The 24,777-nt window shown below is 36.1% G+C and overlaps 1 protein-coding gene across 3 annotated transcripts in view; it reads right to left on the bottom strand.

Annotated features, from left to right (window-relative positions):
* SCAF4 (SR-related CTD-associated factor 4) overlaps window positions 1-24,777 on the bottom strand; it is a 53,555-nt gene that overhangs the window by 6,502 nt on the left and 22,276 nt on the right. The window contains exons 4-19 of one of the 3 annotated variants that reach the window (XM_012733895.1): window positions 23,906-24,067; window positions 22,157-22,292; window positions 21,727-21,866; window positions 21,021-21,197; window positions 16,466-16,638; window positions 16,086-16,194; window positions 14,067-14,231; window positions 13,505-13,578; window positions 12,379-12,569; window positions 11,679-11,779; window positions 11,168-11,281; window positions 10,242-10,398; window positions 9,310-9,467; window positions 7,980-8,145; window positions 7,810-7,896; window positions 7,463-7,654 (exon numbers count right to left, since the gene is read on the bottom strand). In XM_012733895.1, the coding sequence (XP_012589349.1) occupies window positions 7,463-7,654; window positions 7,810-7,896; window positions 7,980-8,145; window positions 9,310-9,467; window positions 10,242-10,398; window positions 11,168-11,281; window positions 11,679-11,779; window positions 12,379-12,569; window positions 13,505-13,578; window positions 14,067-14,231; window positions 16,086-16,194; window positions 16,466-16,638; window positions 21,021-21,197; window positions 21,727-21,866; window positions 22,157-22,292; window positions 23,906-24,067 (2,302 nt within the window). Of the gene's footprint in view, window positions 1-7,462; window positions 7,655-7,809; window positions 7,897-7,979; window positions 8,146-9,309; window positions 9,468-10,241; window positions 10,399-11,167; window positions 11,282-11,678; window positions 11,780-12,378; window positions 12,570-13,492; window positions 13,579-14,066; window positions 14,232-16,085; window positions 16,195-16,465; window positions 16,639-21,020; window positions 21,198-21,726; window positions 21,867-22,156; window positions 22,293-23,905; window positions 24,068-24,777 lie in introns of all 3 variants that reach the window. The other 2 variants (XM_012733897.1, XM_012733891.1) reach the window with 2 other exon arrangements.

A 24,777-nucleotide genomic window follows, 5' to 3' on the forward strand; every position in this document is an offset into this window, starting at 1 on the left:
TAAAGAAAACCCTGCATTCATTATTCACCACTCTTCATTGCCCCCCAACTCATTTACAGACTCTACTTTCTGTTTCTGGATTCACCTATTCTGGACATTTTGTGTAAGGAATTACATACGTGACCCTTCCAGATCGGCTTCTTTTTATCTTCGTAAGGTTCATTCATGTTGTGGTATGTGTCAGTGCATTTTGCTTTATTACCAAACAATATCCGTTATATGGATATACCATATTTTTATTCATTTAGTCGGTATATCATTAAAAAAACTTTCAGAAAAAAATTTCAATCCACAATTTCTTCTCAATTGGCTCTTCTGAGAATAAAGATGCTGTAGTTTCCACCATCTTTTTAGGAATAAAAAATAAGTGCCCTCATCTATATCACCCCACTTTACTGTTACCCTTTATAGCAAAATCTCCTCAAAGCCATGTTCAAATCTTTGTATCAATTTGTCCATCTTTTGTTCACTCCTGACTCTATGTAGTAGGGCTTTTGGAACCATTATTCCAATGAAACCACTTTTTTCTCAAGGTCACATAGGAAAATACCTTCATTTTACTGAATCCAGTTGGCAAATCCTGGTTTTCTTCCTTGACCCATCAACAGCATCTCATAATTGTTCGTTCCTTCCTAGGAACGCTCCTTACTTGGCTTCCTCTTTTTGCCTCTTGGCCCACTGTCTGAACCTTCTCAGTATCTTTTGCAGTACAGGATAGTCGTTAATAGCACACCTTGAATTCTAGCTCCACCAATTACAGCTGTGACCTTGGGTAGGTTAACGCCATCATTTCATACTTTAGTTCCCCCAATTACAAAATACCTTGTAGGTCCATGAGATGTAAGTGACTGAGATACACAAATTCTTTAGAGGACTTCTTTCCTAGCAAGTAATACTCCCAATGGCCAAATGCTGAAATATTTCCAGGCTCATCTTTTCCCCTCCTCTATTCACAATCCATTCTTAGGTAATCTAATAGACTCCAGTGACTTTACATGTTATCTAAATATTAATTAAATACATAGTACTTGCTAATGATGCCAGAATTTACACCTTATACTTAGTTACCAGTTGTCTACATGGTATTCACGTATACCTGAATATTAGGATAAATATCCAGCATTTTAACTTGATATCCTCATATCAAATGCATTTTTTCCTTGAGATGTGTAGGAATGGCAGTTACATTCTACCAAGTGCTCAGCTCAAAAACAGTGAAATATCTTCTTCCTCTTACATTCCATATTTGGGTAACAAGGCAATTTTATAAGCTGTCTTCAAAATAAAGCCAGAAGCCATTATCACTTCCATACCACCCCAAAGGAAAGCTACTGTATGTCATCTATTGCATTAGCACCCAAACTAGTCTCTTTCCTTCTAGTGTGAATCTTAGTTCTAGTCTGATTTCTGTGGCTATAGTCATCCTTCAAAGAGGGGCACCCTTCAGTGCTCGAGACACCTATTGCTTTCATAACCTGTCCCTTGACAGCTGTCTTTAAACACTGCCTGACAACTGAGTCATATTAGCCCACTGCAGCCCCTGTAGTACTTCCCTCTACCTACAATGCCTTTACTCACCGTGACTTGGCTCTTTCCTATATATTTCATCTCCTATGACCCCACTACATGTTCTACCTGGCTGTCCTACTTTTTAAAAGAGCACATCCCATGTGGTATTCCACTAACCCCTAACTGTTGCATTTTATTCTTCACAGATTATCTCCACATAAAACCATTAGTGCACTTATTAACTAAGCCCCACTAGAATATAAGCTCCAGGAAGACAGGCCTTGTTCATTCAGGTATCTTTAGTGCTCTGTAGGTGCGCAGCACACAGCAGGTATTGACTGGTTAAATACATGCTGAATGTCTCAACTGTAGTGGTTGAAGTGATGACCAATCTCACAAGAAGACACCTCTAGGAGGCAAGTGCAGAAGTTACACGGTCCAGGTCTCTCCACTAGGACGGTGAGTTTCTTCCATCGTAAGCCTACAAGAACCTGAAATTTACTTTGTAAAAGGCTGCGATTTTCTTTCACTAACTTCTTCTGTTCCTAGTTGTTCCACTTTTATTTGATTTCAACAGAATGAATGTCAATGTGGCATTTTGTATAAACCTAAAACAATGTTTCCACACAAAGGAAGAAGATATAACCGTTCTTGGTTTTCCCCATGCCCTGAGATCAGATCCCCAGCGATTATGCTCTCTACATACACAAATAAATTACCAGTTCTTTTGTTTTTTTAAAACTCCAGACTTCCAGAAAATTGAAATTAACAGTGCAACCCCATACATTTCTTCTGCTTATATTTGCCAACTGGCAACATTTAGGGAGGGCTTACTTATTCTGACAAATATTAAGACAGTACCTCTCACAGTAGATGCTGCTTTAGGAACTAGGGAGAATGGAGTAAGAAGCTAGTTTTCAAAGAAAGTACTTTCAGATTGCATTATACATTAAGAGTATGCAAAATATCACCTATAACATGTCAGAGAAAATAAGAGTTGTCAATTAATATATAATGTCGGTAAGTATAAAACATGAAAACCAGGTTTCAAATGTAAAAGAAATTAGAAATTCTTTCTTTAGAATAACTTCTTATATTTTTGCAAAACAATGTAAGACAGAGCATGGTAAATTTCCCTAAAGTTCTTTATAAATACTGTTCAGATTTTTTGGGGTAGATGAACTACTAGCTACTTTACTGTAACTGACAAAATGTAACAGCTATGACTCAGAGTTAAAAGCTGCATTACTGGAGTCAAGTGAAGAATATACAGTTAACCTATCATTGCAGTATGAGCTGGGGGGGGGGGGAGGAAGAAGGAATAGTCTTACCTGAAATTCTTCACAGCAATATCTTTGTCTACCAAAATTAACTGAGAGCCCAGCATTTCTGTCCCTCCCACCTCAAGCCCAAGATGTCTGTTGGAGACTTCCATTTAGAGTCTACGGCAGGTCTAAGAAGTGCAGGGGGAAATGGACACAATTGTGATAAGTAGCTTTCAAGATTCTGTGCCAAGACCTTCCTTGTGTTCTGTTTGAAGAGCTTCGCCTTCTGAGAATTCATACCCAAGGCAAGTACTTGTGGTGGACTGGGCATTATTAATTACCCACTGGACAATGCCAGACACTAAGTTGAGGACACTGTGATGAATATTTGGAAACATTTTGTTCCATATAACACTAAAAGGTAATGTAATGCAATATTTAGAAGACCAAAGCAAAGGTTTTAAAACTTTCAGACATTTTTATAGAGTATAAATAAATAGACATTTTGGGTAACGACTCAAACACCTGGGAGGTCGCTCTAGCTTGTAATTTAGTATCACCAAACATTACAGCAAAGTTTACAGAGAAAAATATAAAAATTGTCACGAAAAATTTAGACATTATGTTGAAAAAAAATCTGTAGAATATTCCTTAGTTCTGTTGAATGCTGTTTACACTACTAGATTGATGCTCTAATGTTCTATTTCAAATGCTATTAGAAATTATTAGCTACAAAAAAATATAAAATTCTGGGCATAGAAATCCAAAGCAAAATGAAATCAGCACAAATCAAACCAATTTTAAATGTAATTACTGAACTCAATGGAAAATTTCATCTTCTGAGCAGTTATAAGGATCGTGACTACTGCAAAATACCTGTTTAAATATAACTCACAAGCTGACTCTGTCCACATAATTTACCAGAGTTCACATTTGGGAACATTTAACTCACAGCTATTACACATTCAGACAATATGTAGAAGTTAAGCCTGAAGTACATCACACTACTTTTCCAGTAATCCAGCCTGCAGGCCACCAATGTGTGACTTCTGCTTTAAGTCTTTGGTAACAAAAATGATCATAAAGTAGAAAGTAATCTTATAAATACCCGATATTTATAAATGTTACCATCATCTACAGCAGTGTGAACCAACTGGGAAGAGTCTCTGGATATCAATAATGAATAAATGTATTTGGCAAGGGAAGAGGCTTTAGTTTTCTACAAAAGCAAAGTCCTACTTAGCTAATTTTCCTTCAAAAGATGTTGAGTATATAGTAACACAACAGAGATATTTAACACAAACAAACTTTTTTGGTGTATTTTTTTATTGTTTGGAAAACCAAAGTAACCCAAATATCACACAATGAACTTTTTAATAAAAATATGCTTTACATTGTATTATGTACATGTAATACAAAGGTCTTTTAAAACAAACACTTATACAATAAAGAGAATGTGCTTAGTATTCCTTCTCTCCTAGGTGATTAACAACTTGTAGACTATATTACCTGTGGTTCTTGTAAAATCACCACTGTTTTACTAGTTACTCTGGAATGTGATCTACTAAGAATGGACTTCTTTAAAATCAAGTGATAATGAATTTTTATTATGCATCAAATAATTTTATATTTTCAGATTACCAGTTTCTGAAATAATCAGAACCTCAAAGATGGAGGTTTAGTTTTCTGTAAATGTGGCAGTGGGGGGCTACCTCAGCCCAATTCCAGAAACAGGCAGCTACCATCCCCAACTAACAGAAACCCTTAAGTCTGAACATTCAGAAAATTATTTAAACTATAAAATTATTTAAAACAATCCACTGCCTCCTCCTAGTGTAATCAGGTCTCATAGAATTTCGTGAGATCTGTTGGACATCTGCCTAGTCTCTGCTACTTTAAAAATGTTGCTACCACGTTTCATACATTAAGATAGTAAACCTCAGTTAAGTCTCAGGATATACTAACTGAGTATCACTACTGGGAAGAAGTAGTGTTTAGGAAAGAAACTTTCCTGAAGTGTCTGCTTCCTCAGTGGGCAGATTCAGTCCCAACAGTTTAAAATGAACTAAAGCAGTACTATAAGACTATAAAGTATAAATATTTTTCTCCAGGCATTCTAAACGCCATCTGTGACATTCCTTATCTATAGTAATAACCTGCCACCCACTGAACACTTATTCAGTGGCAAGCCCTGGGCTGGCAGTTTCATTATGCTACTAGCCCATGGAAGCCACCCAATATCCTGCTGTGTCACCTTTGTTCCATTTTATATAGATAAAGAAACTAAGGTTTAGTGTTTATCACCTTCAAAACTCAGTTTTCTGGTGTGTTAAAACATTTCTTTTTATTACATCATAAGGAAAAGCATTAGAGTACCTAGGGGAAATGTGAATGCATCTTAGTTTTATTATTCAATTATTTGGCCAGAATCAAAAACATCCCAAACTAAATACTAATCACTTACAGCTTTAAAATCACGTGTGATTACTACCTTCCTTTATCAAAATGATGGAAGAAGATAGTCTTGTAAAAACCCTCTTTTATATGCACACACACTAAGAAATCTATCTCATTTCTCTAGAGGGTCAAATTTATGAGATTCTTTTCAAGACTTCTAATAGAAGGAGAACACAGAAGGTGTTAAGACTTAATTACGTACTGCATGTTAGTTAAAAGTGCTTATTTAAACCAAACATGTTTAAACCATATCAAATTTTAACTTCTATATTTTTAAATCTTCAATTGCTATATTTTTAAAAAATTTAACAAAAATCATCAGAAATGAAGTAAAGCAACTCTACACAAAAAACTGCCCACCTATCCACCTACTCATATAACGAATGACGCTTTCCAACAGACCCTCTATTGTAGCACAGAATGGGTAGGGCGATGGACGTCAGACAGGTATGTCAGGTAATGTAAGTGCTAAGAATTTAACATTTTCTACCAGTGCTTAGCTTACTTTTAAAATCACCAACAAATATCTGTATTTTGTTCTATATTGGAATGAGGACCTTATAGAGTTCAGCAGTAATAAGAAGGGTAGACCTAATGTTAAATCAGACAGGCAGGCTACTTACTTTTCAAGGTATCTGCAAGCAGTGGTTATTAAACTCTGGAAATGATGACATCTATTCATTCATTCATTCATTCAAGAAATTTACGAAGCCCCGAGGAGGGGGGCTGCGGGGGGGGGGGGTGATGGAGAGAGGAGGGCAGGAAACCCACAAGTGCACATAATTTTTAAAATAGTCTTACGTGGCCTAACACCCATGAATGAGCCTAGGAGCTCATTTCAAAGAGACTCACAAGTGGAGTGTGGATGTAGGGTGGAAGAGAGGTGTTAATCGGAAAATTCTACCTCACTCAAATTCTGTGATTCTTGTGCAACCATCTGATTACAAATATGCAAGCATGCACAACAAAACTGAGATCCAAAGGTGTTAAGGTTTCCTATTCTTAGTCCAACGTTCCATCTATTATGTGATTTCCATTAGGATGTAGGCCTCTTAAGCAACTTTCTCACTAAACAAATACTTTTCCATCATCCTGATGACTACTGCTACATTACTTTTGACAAATTTTAAATTCAAGTCTTCTTTTACCATTACCCAGTCTGTGTACTAAGAGAATCAAAAATCAAGTTTATTATCAGCCTAAGCTCAGTCTTGGAGCAGGCAGAATACAGTATGCCATTTAAGAACAAAGTGATTTTTATTATAAATGTGGTACATGCACAAAGTAAAATTTCCAACAGTACTAAAGGCTATAGGTGAAAAGTAAAAGTCCTGCATCACACCCAATGTCTGTCCTACATCTCAAAATTATGCTCTGGCCTAAAAAAATCTAAGATTATAAATGAAAACTTGTGCACAGACATACCTCTGAAATACAATGGGCTCACAGGACCAGGACATATAGAACACTAAAGATGATTTAACTACCCATAAGGAGACTGATGTGTTAACTGTACCTGGCAGTACCATTTCAAATTTAACAATTTATTAAAAGATAGTCACTATAAGTAAATGATAGATTCATACATAATTCAAGCAAGCAAGGGTCAGGTCTCTTAAAGTTATAAACAATCTCAACCAAACTTCCCTTACCAGGAGTAAAGCTGTGGGTAATGCAGAACAGACCAGACCTATTCCAACAGGAGAAAACTAGGGGCGAGTGGGAAAGCACTGCCTTAGGCTGTGCTAGCATCACTTGGGCAACAAAGCCATTTGGGTGTAAGGTAGCAAAGACCCACAGAGACTACTTCTAAAAGGTGGGATTTTAGGCATATAAAAACTGGCCCAGACAGGAATAAACCTATGTTGTCAAAGAAATGCTACCTTACAAAGCCAGAACATCGGGAGGAAGGTCAATCATGAATTTTGTTATCAATTCCTTTTCACAGATTAATTCAATCATTTCTCAATACCAAATTAAGATGTGTGAATCCAACTTTTATTCAAAACAAACATGACTTTATACTTGAGGTTTTCTTGGGGGCTACTCTTGGTAAAGACGGAAATACACATTTTTTAAGAGGAAGATCTTCCTCGAAGAAAAATACCAGCCACAGAGAACATTTCACCAAAACTATCATTGTTTTTAGCAAAACTTAAGTTGGGTCGGACTGGGGGTGGGGTGGGGGTAGTGTGAGCAAAGAAAACTAACAATAAAAAAAATTAACTTACCAAGAAGCGAAACAGGCTGCGTTACCGGAGGGGCGGGCAGATTCGTGGGCGCAGCAGGTGGCACAGCAGAGCCGTACATTTTCACACTGTCACCAGACTCGGCGTTTCCTCTAGCCCCAGATACCACTGTTGGAATGGGATTTCCAATAGATAAGTCTTTTGTAGTGTCTTCATTTATACCAGCGATAGTAGCTAAGGAATATAATTACATCAACATGTGAAGCTGAATAATTAATTATCTCCCGGTCAACACTTCTTGCCATACTTTAGACCCTACTACTGGTCCGTTCTCCCTCCTACTCCCAACTTCAAGGGGACAAGTGAACACAAAGGAAAAACATGCTTACAGTTTGGGATGCTTATTGGTGGAGTGTGAGGAGGAGGAATGGACACTGGTGGAGTTATAGGAGGTGGGGGTCCAGGAGGAAGAAAACCTAGAACAAGAAAAATAATGTTAACTAATGCTGTTACCACTTCATTTAAGACTGTAAAAGATCACCTCAAACAACTTAGTTACCTGGTGGTAAATGCATTGGGTTGAATCCTGGGCGCAAAAACGGTGGAGGAGGAGGAGGAGGAGGAACACCAGGACCAAAACCAGGAGGGGGAATTCCCAAAGGAGGCGTGAAAGTGGGTGGCTGGAGAGCACCAACTACAGGAGGACCTGGCTGATGAGGTGGGACCTACAAAGAAAATTAAAAAATGAAGCCACATCTCTTGCCACCCGCAAAGTGGAGAGAGAAGAAAGTATCTGCTGAAGAGAGACTTCTAAATATGTGAATAAACTTATTAGATAGCAGGTGGTAATCTGTACATACTCCAAATAAATCAAATTCTTTTATGACAAGAAACTCAATTTCATTTCACCACCATTTAGTGGAATTCTGATAGATTCCCTATACTAGAAGGGATATCCAAAAGGTCATGAGCTTGCCAAGTACATAACCCATTTATAAAAATAAAGCTATGTGGTACATAAATTTCTCCTTACTTTGAGGAAACCAAGAGGCTAGAATATACACTTTTTTGATAGCTTAGATTTATAATTCAGATTTTCATGTGAGAAACTAAGGGTGTATTGAAAGATAAGAGAACTCCAGTAGATCACAGTAAAGTTATGAGTCAAGAATTTATAAATTTTTACTATTTAATAAGACTTTGTAATTTACAACAATTTGTTCTTATGCTTTATCAGGAAACATGTTAATAATATCTCATTTGGTTCTCAAAACAACTTTGATGTGTGAAGACTACTACAGCCAAAGCCAGGAAAACAAATATGCACCTTTTTGAATAGAACAACGCCTAGGTTAGGTGACTTTCTCAAAGTCGCACTGCTGAGTATTAATGGCAGAGGTGGGATAAAAATCTTATTCTGTCAGAATCCAGATTCTTCTGAACTCAACGACTGACCAAACCAGCAGACTCTCTGGGAATATACCTTTACAGTAAGCAGCACCTGACTTAGTAAATAGGTCTAAATCACTCGTTTAAAAAAATTTAAGCCCACACCTCCAAAACTAAAGATCAAGAAACCCTTTCCCTCAAATCAGCTGCTTGTTGGGTATAAATTCAATTTCCTTCAAAACATAAAATCCCTGAATAAAGATATAATAAAAAAAGATAACAGCAATTGAAATATAAGAAACTCATAATAGGTTTGCATTTCATGTCTGAAACATTATAAGACAAGACACTGAATAATTTAGGAAGGTATAAGGAACTTGAGTTTATTCTGATTTTATTAGCATCTACTGTTATTTCAAATCTAGACACGTAACAATTAGAAAGTAGTATCTTTCATTTTTAAACACCTGAAAGTTTGAATAATGCCCCAAACAAATTACCTGTGGAGGAGGTACTGTGATAGGTGCAGGAACAGGAATAGGAGGGACAGGCACAGGCAAAGGTTTAGGTATGGGCGATACTGGTTCTGTGTGTGAGGTTTCAGCGCCTCCATTTTGAGCAATTTCATTTTCAGGTTTCTTGGGAATTCCTTTCCAATCTGTAAGAAGTAAGAAATTTAACCCAAAAAATTTATCATACTCATTCAGTTAACAATTTAAATTCTAGAAATGATTTAGGAGTCTGACTACTAAATAAATTCTTGTGATACTCTTTTAAAAGTTTAATTAACTAAAAATAATAAAGGATTCTGCCTATGAACTAATATAGGCACAATCTTTGGGAGGAATCATGTGCTCCATTTAAAAGATTTTTATTTATTTATGCACATAAGAACTGGGGTGTAGGCCAGATGTACAGGGGTGAGAGAATTCACCAGAAACAGAATAGGGAGCAGAACAGTTGGATCTCTTGAAAATACACTGCTGAGAAGGGAGCAGTGGGCGAGACGGAAGAGATGTGCAGAGCCATATGTAGGTTAGCTCCCTGGCCAGAGATGAAAAGGGTACAGAAGTTGATAGTGCTGAGACTTAACTCCAATGCCAAAAGGGAGCCTCTCCAAAACCTTGGTGGCGTAAGGGATTGAGTCTGAGCACTATTAAGCTATCACCAGCCACTGCAGCCTGAGTTCAATTCCTGGCCAGAGAGGGACCACATGGTTGAGGGACCTCTCCCATCTCGCCTGCTGCTTCCTTCAGCAATGTATTTCAGTTTAGCTTGTTTAGCTCCCCACGCTGTCTCCAGTGAATCCTCTCACCACCCCCAAGTCTCTGGCCTATACCCCAGATCCTGTATGCATAAATAAAATAAAATATCTATTATAAGCACTACCAAGAAAACAGATGAATTTAAATGAATTTAAATACTGCTTTACCTGGATTAAGTGTATCACCATCCAACATTCCTCCTTCACAAAAACTCTCCAGTTCTTCAGGCTTGACTTTGTCCCATGGAATATAAGTAACACCAAGTTCTACATCCCAATACTGCTTGTAGTCTGCTTTTATTCCCTTGTTTAAGGCCCAGGCAATCTATTTCACCATTAGATAAAATACACAGAAAAGAGAGAAGAATGTCTTACACTTTGAAAGTTAGCTGTTACCTCTCGTAACACTTGATTAAGACTTAGAGAGCAACCTGGCCTGGTCATCCCTGGGGTCACTCAAGAGTTTATCTGACACCAGGGAATGGGTTATCCTTTTATCCCTCCACAGCATGGAAATTTTACCCACCACTCTTAACTTCTCCTCAATCCAACCAACATAAAACTTAAAAGGAAAAAGTGTATTAAGGAAAGGCTGATACTCCCTGCACAACCTAATACACGGGGTGTGTGTGTGTGGGGGGTACTTTCTAAAGTGCTAGGCACTATAAAATTATTCAACTTCAGCAAAATTCCTTTGTGGTAAATTCTAAGAGCAGAACAGGTTATTATGACAATGAGAAAACACCAACTCCTGTCCCTCAGAGGAAAAATATCCATATACCCCTAATTTTCTATCTAGCTTTGATGAATATTTTTCATATCCATTCTATTAATTTACTAAATGACATCATATTTAAAGGGTCAGTTAATTAAATATCTTGATTAAACTATTGACATTTAAAAAACAAATTTCTACCAAGTGCCTTACATTTCAAATTTAACATTTAGAACGTAACTACTTTTTAAAAAACATGTATAGGAAATGGCTCATTATTAAAATGTGTCATTTCTGAGCCCCAAATTACAGTTTTTAAAGTCATACTACATTATGTATTAAAAAAAAAAAAAAGAATTACAGTATATGAAAACTGTACCTTTATGGATTTCTGGTTTACTTTATAGTTTCCTCGGCTCAGTTTCTGCAGGGCACGATATGCATCTTGCCTATGAACCATAACAATATAGGCACAGCCTCTGGGAGGAATCATCTGCTCCAAAACATTTTTATTATTGTAACACATAATAATACAAATCAAAGCTATAAGACTAAGTAACCAGTTCCAACAACCCCACCCAGTCAATGCGCTATGAGATTAATTTGTAAATTGGCAATTCAAGCTTGTTATTAATGGACAATTATTAACAAGTCTACAACCTGCGCAGTTTTGTTACATAAAGACTTTTCTAGAAAAAGTTCAAATCATCTTGATAATCCAAGAGAAATTGTGGTTAAATGTTAAAAGCTAAATATGGACTCAGAAATCTTAAAATTCTAGCCGTACCTACAAACCTGGGAAAATTTTAACTTAAGTCTCAAGTCCTTATTCTCAAAAATGACATTAATCATATCTGCCCAATGTCACTGAATAATTTAAGAACACTCACATTAATTGATTCAATCGGACCAAACTCTTCTAAGAGACTGGCAACGTCCTGCTGAGTCGTTCTTTTGTCCAACTGTCCCACCCACAGGGTAGTACTACAAACTTAAAAAAAAATTATAATTGTAAAAACACACACGTTTGATAACACTGTATCTTTTAAAATAAAAATAATCAGATATGTTAAATATGCATGGTCTTTTATGTTGTGTCCTAGGTAATAAATCTTACAGAATCAGGAATTTTATGTATGCATGTCATATAAATGAAAATTTCAATAGCTACTGACATAGTAAGACTATGTCTACTATTTTATTTTTAATAAAAATACTCTGTAAACACATGATGAAGATTCAGGAGATAATGCAAACAAGTAGTCTACAAATTGCAAATCTTCTAAGAGCAGAAGGGTATTATAGTTATTGTAGGGGAAAAAACCTTCCTATTAAGCATAAGAGCTAGTTTATAACTTTGTATTCCATACATGAGATCCAGAATAAGCTATTACTCCTCACTGTTACTTTGGCTCACCTCTTAATTGCTACTTTATAGCTGATATAACATACAAAAGTAAATCCAAGGGTATATACCAAAGCACAAACATGACATGATTAAGTGCCATTTTGCTAAGAGTCATAAAACATCTTAGACCCATGACATGAAAATAACTAATGCAGAAAACTTGAATATGAAGGTTTATTTACCACTCGCAGTTTCTGATTTGATTTGCGGAAGGCCTTTTTGACGGCGTTCTCTTTCCTTTTCTCGATCCCGTCTTTCTTGGGATCGAGATCTAGGAGAATGCCGGCGTCTATCTCTAGACCGAGATCGAGACCGTCGATGACGAGACCTTCGTGATCTAGAACCAGATCGAGATCGTCTCCTTTTGGGTGACCTAGTATTTTCATGAAGAAGAAGAATGTATATGATACAGAGGAAAAAATGGAAAAGATTAATTTGGATATGTAAGAATTCAAAAGCAGTTATTTACTTTTAAAGTCTAAGTTAGAAAGCATGTGCACATATATATATATATTTAAAAGAATTATTTATTTATTCATACAGAATTGGGGTACAAGCCAGAGGTGCAGGGGTGGTGTGAGGATTCACCAGAGACAGAGTAGGGAGCAGAACAGGCAGATTGACAAAATACACTGCTGAGGGGAGCAGCGGGCGGGTCAGGAGAGGTTTGCCGTGCCATGTGGATCACCTCTGGGACAGGGGATCGAACTCATGCTGAAGTGGCTTTAGCTTCATAGTGTTGTGCTTTAACACACCGCACCACTAGAGAGTGCCCCAGCATGTGTATATTTTAAGTGAGATAAATGGTTGCTATCTTATAAAAATATATCTCATATTTCCTGTCTCTGGTTCTCTACACTAAATTACATCCTTGCAGTTTAAGAAGTTAATTGCTATAATTGAGATAACACTGCTTGCTGTCTTCTCCTTAGTCTTCTTTTCTGCAGTAATTAAAAATATAATCCTATTACAGTAATACTCTTGACTTTTGTGGGTCAATAAATTTGTAAAGGAGCTCTGAATACCTAATTTTCTAATTCCCTGTATGTTGATCTGTTTGAAGGCAAGCACACTACTCAAAGGGGAAAAACGTAGGTAAGATGACTGACCTTAAGAATGGTCTTATTTAATACGCCTGCCTCCATTCCACACGTTAAAAAAAATATATATATATATATACACACACACATATACATACCAAGTGCTATTTTATTTAACACTGGATATACGAAAATGAGCCATGTTATTTTAATACCAATACAATACAGAGGACGGGAAAAACTTTCTCTAAGTTACCTGGATGCTGACCTGGATCTTGATTTTCTGTTGTCAGGGATATGCCTTTTAACCTCTGGAATACAAGGTTGTTCTACTTCCATTTCCTTAAAACAAACAAGCAAAAAAAACCAAACCCATTAAATAAGAAAAGTGGCCATGAGAACAAAATCTAAAAAGTAATAAATTATAAATTGCTTGCCCTGAAACTCTTCTTTTTTGGTTACCTAAGGCCAAATTACTAATGACTAGTCATCAGTGGAGAAAAATGGATTATATGGCCTTACAAGACTAGAAGCAATACTTCCTTATTTTTTAAATTCATGATACTGTTTTAGTAAGCCATCACCTAAACCGGTAATCTAGACAAAGGGTAGCACCTACACATTACCTCAATCTTCACAGAACCCTATGGCAAATGGTGAAAATGATTATGTCTACCTTCCAAAAGAAAACCTCAGGGTATAGAGGTTTTATCAAGGCATGATATTTCTTAATATTAAAAGGTACAGATGGTAAACAAATACGCAGAAACCTGCACATAAATCTATGTAATCAAAAAGATAGTAATAAATCTAAGAATGAAGTTTTATACCTGATGTGCCTTCTGCGTAAGTGGTTCATTTTGTGCTTGAAAAGAAGCTGGGAAAGGCTGCTGTACGGTGGGGGTTGGAGGAATCACAGGTTGAGCCATGGGAGGAAATGGAGGTGTAGGAAGAAGGCCAAATCCTGGCATCTGTCCATTAGGAGGAAGTGCAACCTTTTGTTTTCAAAGAAAATGCATGTGTAAATTTTAAGTAACAGCTACCAAAAATAATTAGTATAAAACTAAAATATCTGCAATAAATTTTAGTCAAGGAAAAACTACTATGACATGCAAAAACTATTAAACAGTAACATTTCCATTAAGCACCAATTTTTTTTCCAGTAACTAATACAGATCCAAATACATAGGTAAAAAACATTTCAGTAACTCATTTTAAAATTATAAACACATAGGTTTGCCTTTACATACTTAAAGACATACATTCATTTATATGAGGAAGCTATGTGACAAACCAAACTGAAAGGTTAGCATTATTTCCAGCTTTAAAGGCAATTAAAGACTTTTGGAAAGAAGAGTAGCTAGAAGCATTGATTTCTAGGTTTATTTTTAAGAAATTTACTCCAAGAAAATTTCAGTTAACATGCCTACATGTAAGGTTTCAAGTATCATGAAAGCAAACCACATCTTAACATAGTTCTGCATGTACCTTTCAGTGCCAATATGAAGTATAATTATGTCATTATACCAGAATATTTTTTAAAAATTTTTATGAGCTTTAAGTCGTTCAAGTATTTCAGTACATGTTAAAACACTGTTAAAAGTTCGTACGTTTTCTTCATGTTTTTAAACAGAAGTAAAATATTTTCCTATTTTATTCACTGAAAAGACTGAGTGGGCTGGGAGTGGGCACATCAAATAATAGGGGACAATTCTACAAACTGGACTTTTCATGGCAAACTTAATGTAATGTTATAAAGTAATCTTACTTCAAAGAAAGAAAGTCATTAAAACCATCATAATGTATGTCATTCCTAAATGAAGAAATCCCATTTATCAAGTTGGCATTTACCCTACTTTGGTTTTTTGAAAGACCTGTGTGAGTATAACAGACAAAAAGGTAGGAATAGTGCTCCACATCTGATGGGTATTATGTACCCCAAGCACCACCAGCAGCATTCCTAAGCTCCTTCCCAGGAACTGCTTTACAATCATTCCTACTCTTACTATATTATGTCACCACTATTTTAGGTTTTATTTGGTATAATTCAGTAGGTTATTTCTTGGGCCTGGATACACTCAAAAACTCTCCCATATAAAGTAATGGTGATTGTTTCTTTACTTACTATCATTTTAAGTAGTGGCACTTTCAAATAGCAGGGAAAACTTGGTTACAAAAGAACTAAACATAATAAGGTTAAGAAAACAGTTATATGCTTAAGGGACTGCTCAGCACTATTTCTAAGTTAATGCTTAGTACTCCAAGGATGGTTATATAACAGAATTATCACACAGTGGGAAAAACAAGATTGTCTGGCTTGCAGGATTTGTATTTTTTAAAATACCCTTCTCTGCCCCCAGAATTTAGATGCGCAGTCAGGGCTAGGAAACTCAATACAGTATTAATAAAATAAATGCAACCAACAAGTTTCTACTAGCTTGTTGCAATCTCTAGTGTTATATTTTTATTGAACAATTAAAACTATATCCCTGAATATTGATAGCTGAATACCTCCAATGCATTTAGCTGTCTCTCTCTCTCTCTCTCTCTCACACACACACACACACACACACCCCCAAGGGAAAGATCTGTATAACAGACCAGCTTCCTGAAATATAACCATCATCTCTCTCTAAACGATTTTCACTAAATTACCTATTAAATTATAAGCATGTAACAATTAGCATTTTTGTTTTGGTAAGAGCAAAAAGCAATTCAAATGCTCAACAGCTTTTACTGGACCTGTAGTACCACTTAATCAATGACATGTCCATGAAGTGCAACCCTTGCACATGCTCTCATGAATACACTTTCAGTCACTAGACTCTGCTGCAGGAGACTGCCTGTACCTGATGGTGCACTGGGTCCTGCTGTAGCGCCAACATTCGAGGTGGAAACTGATCCATTGTTTGCTGCTGTGTATACGCTTGCTGTTGCATGCCATCTCCAGGAAATCCACTAAAAAAAGGTGAGTAAATTTTTATCAATTCAAAAACCTGTTAACATTACTTGCTACAGTCATACTACAGAAGCAAAGAATGCTACTCAGGAGTCATTAATAGTCAACAATTCTCTGGATCTTGAATCCAACAGGATCCCCTTCACATTTTGGAGAAAATCCAGAACATCACAATTTTAAAAAATGATGTTGTATGAAACGTTATTTTGTCACTAAGTGTTACAAGTGAGCCACCTCTGTGTCTACTGAGGAAGTAGAAGAAAAACTTACAAGGGCGCCTGTGGAGGGGAAGCAGCAGGCACTGTGGTGGTGGCTGGAGGTGCGGCAGCAGCAGTTGCCGGAGGGACCGTGGCCGGAGGTGCCATGGTGGCAGCAGCATCATCTTTCTTTGATTCTTCCACAGCTTCTGGCTCATCATCATAATCAAACCTATCAAGTAGCTTCTGGAATAGGTACATATTTTGAAATTTAGGTTATGATTCAATGAACAAAAACAAGGTTAAGAACATCATACTGTCATAAAATAACCTCATCTTCCCAAATGCTTGTTAGGACTTGGAGTTACAAATTATTTTTGTGACAATGCCATTTGGAAAATAAGTAATTTTTTATTCTGCCCTTCTTCTCCAAGTGTAAAGTCTTTTATTCTTATTTAGCAATACAAATATTTTAATTAAATAGTAATTTTCCACTTTGTTTTGTCTTATCCAATTACTATCAATGCCTATAGTAAGTGTCCATGTGCTGCTTAAGAATGTACCAATATGAAAGAGAACGGCATGTATAAGGCCACAAGGAAGTCTTACAACCTAACTGCTTTCTTAAAACTTTACATTACCAGAAACTTTTAACTTTAAAACAGACCAAAAAATGAGCCAGAAAGCATCTCAAGAGTGTAAATCTAAACGAAGAGTCACTTAAAACTAAGATTACATTTATTCAGAGAGAAAAACCAAACACCTGTAGTTGAGTGTTGGCAGACTAAAAAAGAAGCCTGCAGTGTTGATATGGTTTCTTCTCTTCACAGAAAAGGAAACAAGGCTCAGCTGATTGGACACATAACCAAGACTGAAGAGTCATGAATGGGACAGTCAGGATGCAGATGCTGGTGTGTCAGACTTCAAAGTCCTCAGAGTCTTGCATCTAACAAGCACTCAAGGCTGTGCCCATTCTGCTCATGAATCTGCAACCTCAACTTCCTCAATTTTTGTTATTCTGTGATAGTTAAGTCTAGAAATTATGGCTCTACTTTACTGAACAGAAAATTTCTGAATTAAGAAGTTATATTCCAGACCTCCTTGGTGGCTCAAGGGAGTTAAAGCACAGCACTATGAAACTATCCACAGCCATTGCAGCATGAGTACAATCCCAGGCCAGTGAGGTGATCCACATAGCATGGCAGACCTCTCCTGACCCGCCCACTGGTCCCCTAAGCACTGTATTTCAGTAGATGTGCCTGTTTTGCCCCCCATTCTGTCTCTGGTGAATTATCTCAGCCCCTGCACATCTGGCCTTTACTCCAGTTCTTATATGTATAAATAAATCTTAAAGAAAAAAAAAAAAGAGACATTCTCTTATTGATTAACACTTATGTTTCTTTCTTTGTAATCCTAGGTCACACTCTCAAAAGTTTTTACTTAAGTGAGTGTTCCAATCCACTATAACCAAGGCAACTTATTGCCTAACATATCAGATTATTTAATTCTCATGGAAACAATAAAATACAGGTATTATAATCATTATTTTACAGCAATGCACACTGAATAATGAAATCAAGTTAATATATAGAAAGCATCAGTATGTGACAGAAATCAAAACTAAAATGCTAGTTTATACCTATTGCTTTAGAAAAAATTTGAAGCAATTAAAAAGTCAAACTGAGATCTACCCAAAACAATATTCTTGCTGCTTGTCACAAAACTGAAGATCTAGAAAGTAGCTGAAATCAACAAAGATGTTAGCAAACTTTCTGGTTAGCACAAAAGTGACATTTTAGTGAAAGGAGAAGCAAAGAATTCCTTTTTCTAAACTTGATGTAATTTACCAGCACTGGTGAATTCATTTACAGTAAATGGAAGAAATCACAACGCAAATTAATAATCAAATCAGGATGCCACCAGCATTGCTAGTATTTAACATTTTCCTAGCAGCTCAGGCACCAGTACAAAGAAACAGACATAATGTTGAAGAGGGAATAGCCACATCTTGCAGCCGCTTAGAAAATCTGAGCGAGACAACTAGAAAACCAAATGCTTTTAATACCGTGACCACTTACAAGATAAAATAAAAGTCAAGTTTTCTACAATGGCTATAAAACCAGATGAAAAGTGTTATGAAACATTAATCATGGAAAGTGACTAAATGTTTAAGAAAAAATGAAAAATGTACATGGCTTATGAAAAATGACATTTTAATAGAAATTCTATGTAAGAAGCTTATCACTATTTCTTAAATTATCATATACATTCCTAAATAATTCTAGAATAAACTTTATCTTGCAGAATTCACTCAAAACTGTTAACACTCTTACCTGAATTCCAAATATGCCAATCTGCACAAGTTTTAACTCTGCTAGCTTCCAAAACTACATGAGGCAATTCCTTAAAAATCAGCAATCTCTCCACTCCCTGTGTGTGCACACATTACTGATTCTGCATCTCACACACACTCAAAATAGACAAAAGTTGAAAAAGGGAATAATAGAACACAAAACTTAAATATTCATTTTTTAAGATTTATTTATGCATACAAAACTGGGGTACAGGCCAGGGGTGCAGGGGTGGTGAGAGGATTCACCAGAGACAGAGTGGGGGGCAAAACGGGCCGACTGACAAAGTACACTGCTGAGGGGAACAGTGGGAGGGTCAGGAGAGGTCTGCTGTGACATGTGGATCACCTCTGGAGCAGGGATTCGAACTCATGCTGAAGTGGCTTTAGCTTTTTAGAGCTGTGCTTTAACCCACTGCACCACCAGAGAGGGCCCAGAACACAAAACTTAAATGAAACAGTATATATGGTATAAATATTTAAACTATTATGATGTACATATCATAAACATGTGTTAGTGGGACAGACTAGTGTTCAGGGATAAAACATAGAAATAAGTGGGAATTTAGTGCGTGACAAAAATCCTGAGAACCAGACATTTTCAAAAATATAAAAATTTATCTTTAGCCACATATTCAAAGATTCCAAATGGACCGACAAAGATACACATAAAGAGAAATACAAAACTACTAGGAGAAAATATAAAGTAAAAACGCAGGGCCCTCTCTGGTATCTCAAGGTGTCAAATCATAGAACTATGAAGCTATCAGCAGCCACTACAGCACGAGTTCGATCCCCAGCCAGGGAGCTGATCCACCTGGTGTGGCAGTCTTCTCCTGTCTCACCTGCTGCTCCCCTCAGCAGCGAATTTCAGTTAATCTACTGTTCTGTTCCCACTGTCTCTGGTGAATCCTCTAGCCTATACTTCAGTTGTTGTATGCAAAAATAAATCTTAAAAAAAAAAGTGGTAGTGATGGTTTTCCTAATCACAAGAGAAAACTAGTAAATACTTAAGAATTTTATGTTTATAAGTGCATTGCAACAGATGAAAGAACATACATGAATCTGCTCAAAGCATAAGGGAATCCCTTTAAACGTTGTATGATGTTTTGTTCCACAAGAGTGTACACTTTTTAATCAGTATTCATAAACTGCTATGGTATGATGATCATTTATTGTATACATTCTAATTCGAACTACCAGCAACAAAGTTATTATATCTTCTACAAAGAAACAAACTTTAAACTGTAAAGATATCATTTAACTCTAGGATTTTCAAACTTTAGGGTTCTTTTATAGTAAAACTTGTACAACAAAATAAAATTTCATATAGTCAAAACAAGTAATAGACAAGATATATAAACCAATTAACATGTAAAACTGGAGTTATTATTTCAATAGGAAGTTCTGGGTTGTATAGCTATTCAACATGTCTGTCATTAGGAGCCCCTTAACCATACCTAAGATCTAAGAAAAACAGTTGGAGACAAATCAATCCAAATCCTCATATAGTAACTAAGATAGATAGTAACTAAGGTCTTTTAATAGCAAAAAACGGAGATAGCAGTTTAAATGTCTATCAGTAACAGAACTGAGTTGTATATCCAAGTAGAATACCCTTGATAAGTACTCAGTAAAAATATAGATCTAAATCTATTTACCTGAACAACAACAGACAAACAAGATTAAGATTAAAAACAAGTGAATTAAAAATAGCATAAAGTATGGCTAAATAAAAGAAAGCATAGAGCAAGGAAATTCTGAAAGCACAAAACAAAAACACAGCAAAATGGTAAAGTAGTTATCGCCAAGAATAGGGATTAATAAATATCTTGTTTATCAAGAATAATGAACAACCATATACCAGAGACATTTTGTGGGGGTGGAGTGGGGAATGGGATCAAAAACAGGGGGGTGGGGTGGGGAGAGAAGTGCATGGGATTATGGTGATGGCATACGGATGACTTGGTGATGGGAAGGAAACCCGCTGGGATTACAGTTGAGATGGAAAAAAAAATGTACAAAATGATGTTAAAAAAAAATCCTGTTTATGTTCTTTTATACTTCCTTTTAACTGGAACTTTTTTTTTCTTCGCAATTAGTATATGTAATACATTTATAACCAGGAAAACTAATGAATGTTTTGATGAGGGAGAAAAATTCCTCAAACTCTAATATAACAAAATGATCAATCTAGAGAAGCTACAGAAGGAATAACTTCCACATTCTATGTTGTGTCGCATAAATAGTAGGGGTGGAGGATGCACGAGAAGCTTACCTTATCAAATGCAGTTTTTTGTTCAGGTGCAGGGAAAGCAGCTTTTTGTTCAGATGGTTGTGTAGGAGCTGTCTTTAATTGAGCTGTGATAGCCTGAACCTGAGCCATCACAGCATTGTCAATGGCAGGAGATTGTGGTTTTGGAGGTTGTTGAAAAGTCTGAAGGATCTGCTGAAGCTTTAATAGAAAAAAATAAACCCTAACTTAAAATAGCACGGGCACAGAGTAAGCCAAAATAAAGAATCTATCTTTCAATAATGATTAAATGTGTAGTAAATGAATATTATTAGGGATACAATGGGAGTTCCTTAAGATGGAAATTTATGTAGATGACTCCAATAGTAAAAAATGAAGGTCAAAAAAGAGAAAGTACCCTAAATTATAAACAAAGTAAGTATTTTCTAGAAAATCATAAAAATTGTCTCCAATCTAAAAAAAGGTAAACCTTCCTTGGTATTGTTAGAATTGAGAATACCAGCAGTTCCTAAGTTGTTTTAAAAATGTCACTGATACTTCTCCGTATATTTTTACCTTGCTTTTCACCTTTCCCCTAATATCTTTATGCTATGTATTACCTTCCCAGTGAAGGCTTTTCTGTTACAAGTGAAAGTATTTCCTCCCTTGAATGTACTGATTTGGAATGTTAAGTAGAAATTGACAACAGTACCCAAGTGCAAACAGAATAGTCTCCCGAGAGGCAGCTTACCTGTTGACCTTGAGTTGTCTGGAAGAGTTGGGCCACAGCGGCAAAAGCGTCAGAGCTTGGCAGCTGTGGCACAGTTGGTACAGAGTTTGTAGTGGCTTGGGGAGGTTCAGAAGAAACTTTAACTGGTGGTGGAGGTGAACCTAAGAAAGAACAGTGCATCATTAAGTTTTTCCTTTATAAATTCCATTCAGATTCTCTACTAAAATTAACTCTCCACTCAGTTTAACAATCAGACAATGGGCTAGAGAATATAAACACTAGAAAAGCATACCTTTGTTAGAAAAAAGAATTACTGAAAGAAAACCATACCTACTAGGGATAAATCAAGTTTTCCTCTTACAGAAAAATTCCAGGAATATGAACAGACTCCAACCTTTACATATACAAAATTTATGCCATTTTTTAAATCCACAGGTACACTTTACCATACCTTCATTATTAGTAACATTTTCTGCTACTGGGGCAGTGTTACTGGTTCCTGCAGCCATGTCCAAAAGAGGTTGAATAATTTCAATTTTGAATACTCCGTTTTTTTGCCAAAGGTTCAGCACACGAACAATTTTACTCTGTTATGTGTGAGAAAACATCAATACACAATGAATATACACAAAAAATTATTATTGCCTCTTACAAAAGAAAAAAGCCACCTGGCCCTCCCTGGTGGCGCAGCAGGTTGAAGCACAACACTAAAGAAGCTTAAGCCACTTCTGCATGAGTTTGATCCAGCCTGCCCCGGAGGTGAGCCACGTGGCATGGCAGACCTCTGCTGACCCACCCGCTGCTCCCCTCAGCAGTGTACTTCGTCCATCTGCCTGTTCTGCTCCCCACTCTGTCTCTGCTGAATCCTCTTGCCCTCCGCATCTCTGGCCTGTACCCCGGTTCTGTATGAATGAATAAATAAATCTTTAAAAAAAAAGAAAGAAAAAAGCTACCTTATGATAATATATATATATATTTTTTAAAGATTTTTATTTATATATGTAAGAATGGAGGTCTAGGCCAGTGGTGGGGGGTGGGAGGTGAGAGGAGTCACCAGAGACACCGAGGAGCAGAACAGGCAGATCTACTGAAATCCACTGCTGAGGGGAGCAGCAGGTGAGACAGGAGAGGTCTGCCTCTCCATATGGGTTAGCTCCCTGACTGGGGACCGAATTCTTGCCACATGGCTGGTGACAGATCCTTATTAAGTACATTTTGTAATCTAAAAAATAGTTATCGTCAGAATTACGTCATTAAGCTACTGTTTTCTTCAAAAAATGAAAGAGTAATATAACAGTTTATCAAAATAAATCTTCTGTTAATAAAACATATAACGGAAATTTTCATTATATTCTATTTATGTTTACAAAGCTATACCATCACTGGAAAAGGGTATCTTAATGATGTGAAGAAATATTTCTTCAGGCTATTTCAAAAGTTAAGTGTTTAAGAAACTGACCTGTAATTATAAAGTTGTTTTGTGGACTGGTAAACAAGGAGGTTCAGAGTAGATGTGTAATTTACCTACTACTGAAGAAATAATTTTTTTTCTCTTGTTCTATATATCCCACAAAAGCAATTCTTCAAGAATATTGTTAATACAGAAACTCAAATTTACAATCCATTTATTATAAATGTCTTTATAACTTACTACTCAGAGTATGCTTAACAGTATACTGAATACTTCTCCCACCTACTAGAACTCAGTTATTATGTTAATAATGTTCTCCTTTATAGTACATAGTAAAATCAGTTATATCTACAAGGAATTAGCTACTATAGTGATTGCTAATGAGAACCATTTTTGATCTAGCATCTCTATATGATGGAAAAGGCATTCAATTGTTGGTCCCTTCTTTCTGGAATAAGCAACAATCTGAAATGATTACTGACTTTCTCTACTACAGAATTTCTTTTCTCAAGTAAATCACTCCAATAATGAATGTCTTCTTTAAACTAAGATGGTGCCCCTTTCAGATTTCAACAGTACAATTGTGAAGAACTTCATAATAAAATAAATGTAAGATGACCACTACAGAAAAAAACTGGGTTTTAAGTTCATAGAGATCACTACATGATTGTCTGTACCAAAATTGCAGATCAAAACAGTAGACTTGAAATATAAAATACACATTTTGAATAGATTTAAACATAAAAACATAAAGGATACAAGTTTTAGTTTAAAAATAATTAATTATACCTTATCTTCAGAGGGACAAAGATATAAATATTGGAATGTAGCGGTTATATTTTTAGAGAATCTTGGCCCAAACACATCTTTATCAGTTCCAAACTGATGACGAGACTGTCGTACAATTGAGTCGATTACATATAAGCCTGGAACTTTATATTCCGGTTTGCACTACAAAAATAAAAATGTAAAGTCACTACAAAATGCAACATCTTAATCTGATAGTCTTTGCTCTCACTTTTATGAAATTCTGTCTACCTAGTGGTTGTTTCTATTTAAAGCTTGTCAAATTTCGCCATTTTATACATTACTAGCAATCTCTTGATAGTTCAGATCCCCAATATTTCATTTTCCTCAGATCCTCTACTTCCCCACATGTAACTTTCCAAAATTAAAACTACCAATCCCTAAGCCACTTCCATGCAAATCCATGTATAAAAGTCTCTACTTAACTCATCAATTACTTTACCTTTTAAAATTAGGAGATAATTTTAAGAACGCATCAATTTTAATTCTCTTAAAGTACAGTACCAGAGAAATAAAAATTCAAAGGAAAGATTATTTTTGAAGTACAACATGATTTAAAGAACAGAGAAACAGACATCTACATACATTTCTGGTAGTCAAAACCTTTATGGAAGTTGATGTGGCATTAATGCAAACCCTTATTTGACCCAATAATTCTACACCTAGAAATTTACCCCAAGGATAATAATTAAGGTACACACTATTTTTTTCTACAAGGCTATCCAGTTAAATGTTGTCTACAAAATGTAAAAAGAAAAAAAAAAAGAAAAAAAAAATCAGAAATGCCCAAACATCAACAAGGAACTGGCTTGGTAAATCACGGGAAAATCACGAGATAGAATATTTTGCAGATT

This window comes from Condylura cristata, unplaced genomic scaffold, assembly GCF_000260355.1.
Source record: "Condylura cristata isolate star-nosed mole 26May11 unplaced genomic scaffold, ConCri1.0 scaffold00003, whole genome shotgun sequence".
NCBI lineage: Eukaryota > Metazoa > Chordata > Mammalia > Eulipotyphla > Talpidae > Condylura > Condylura cristata.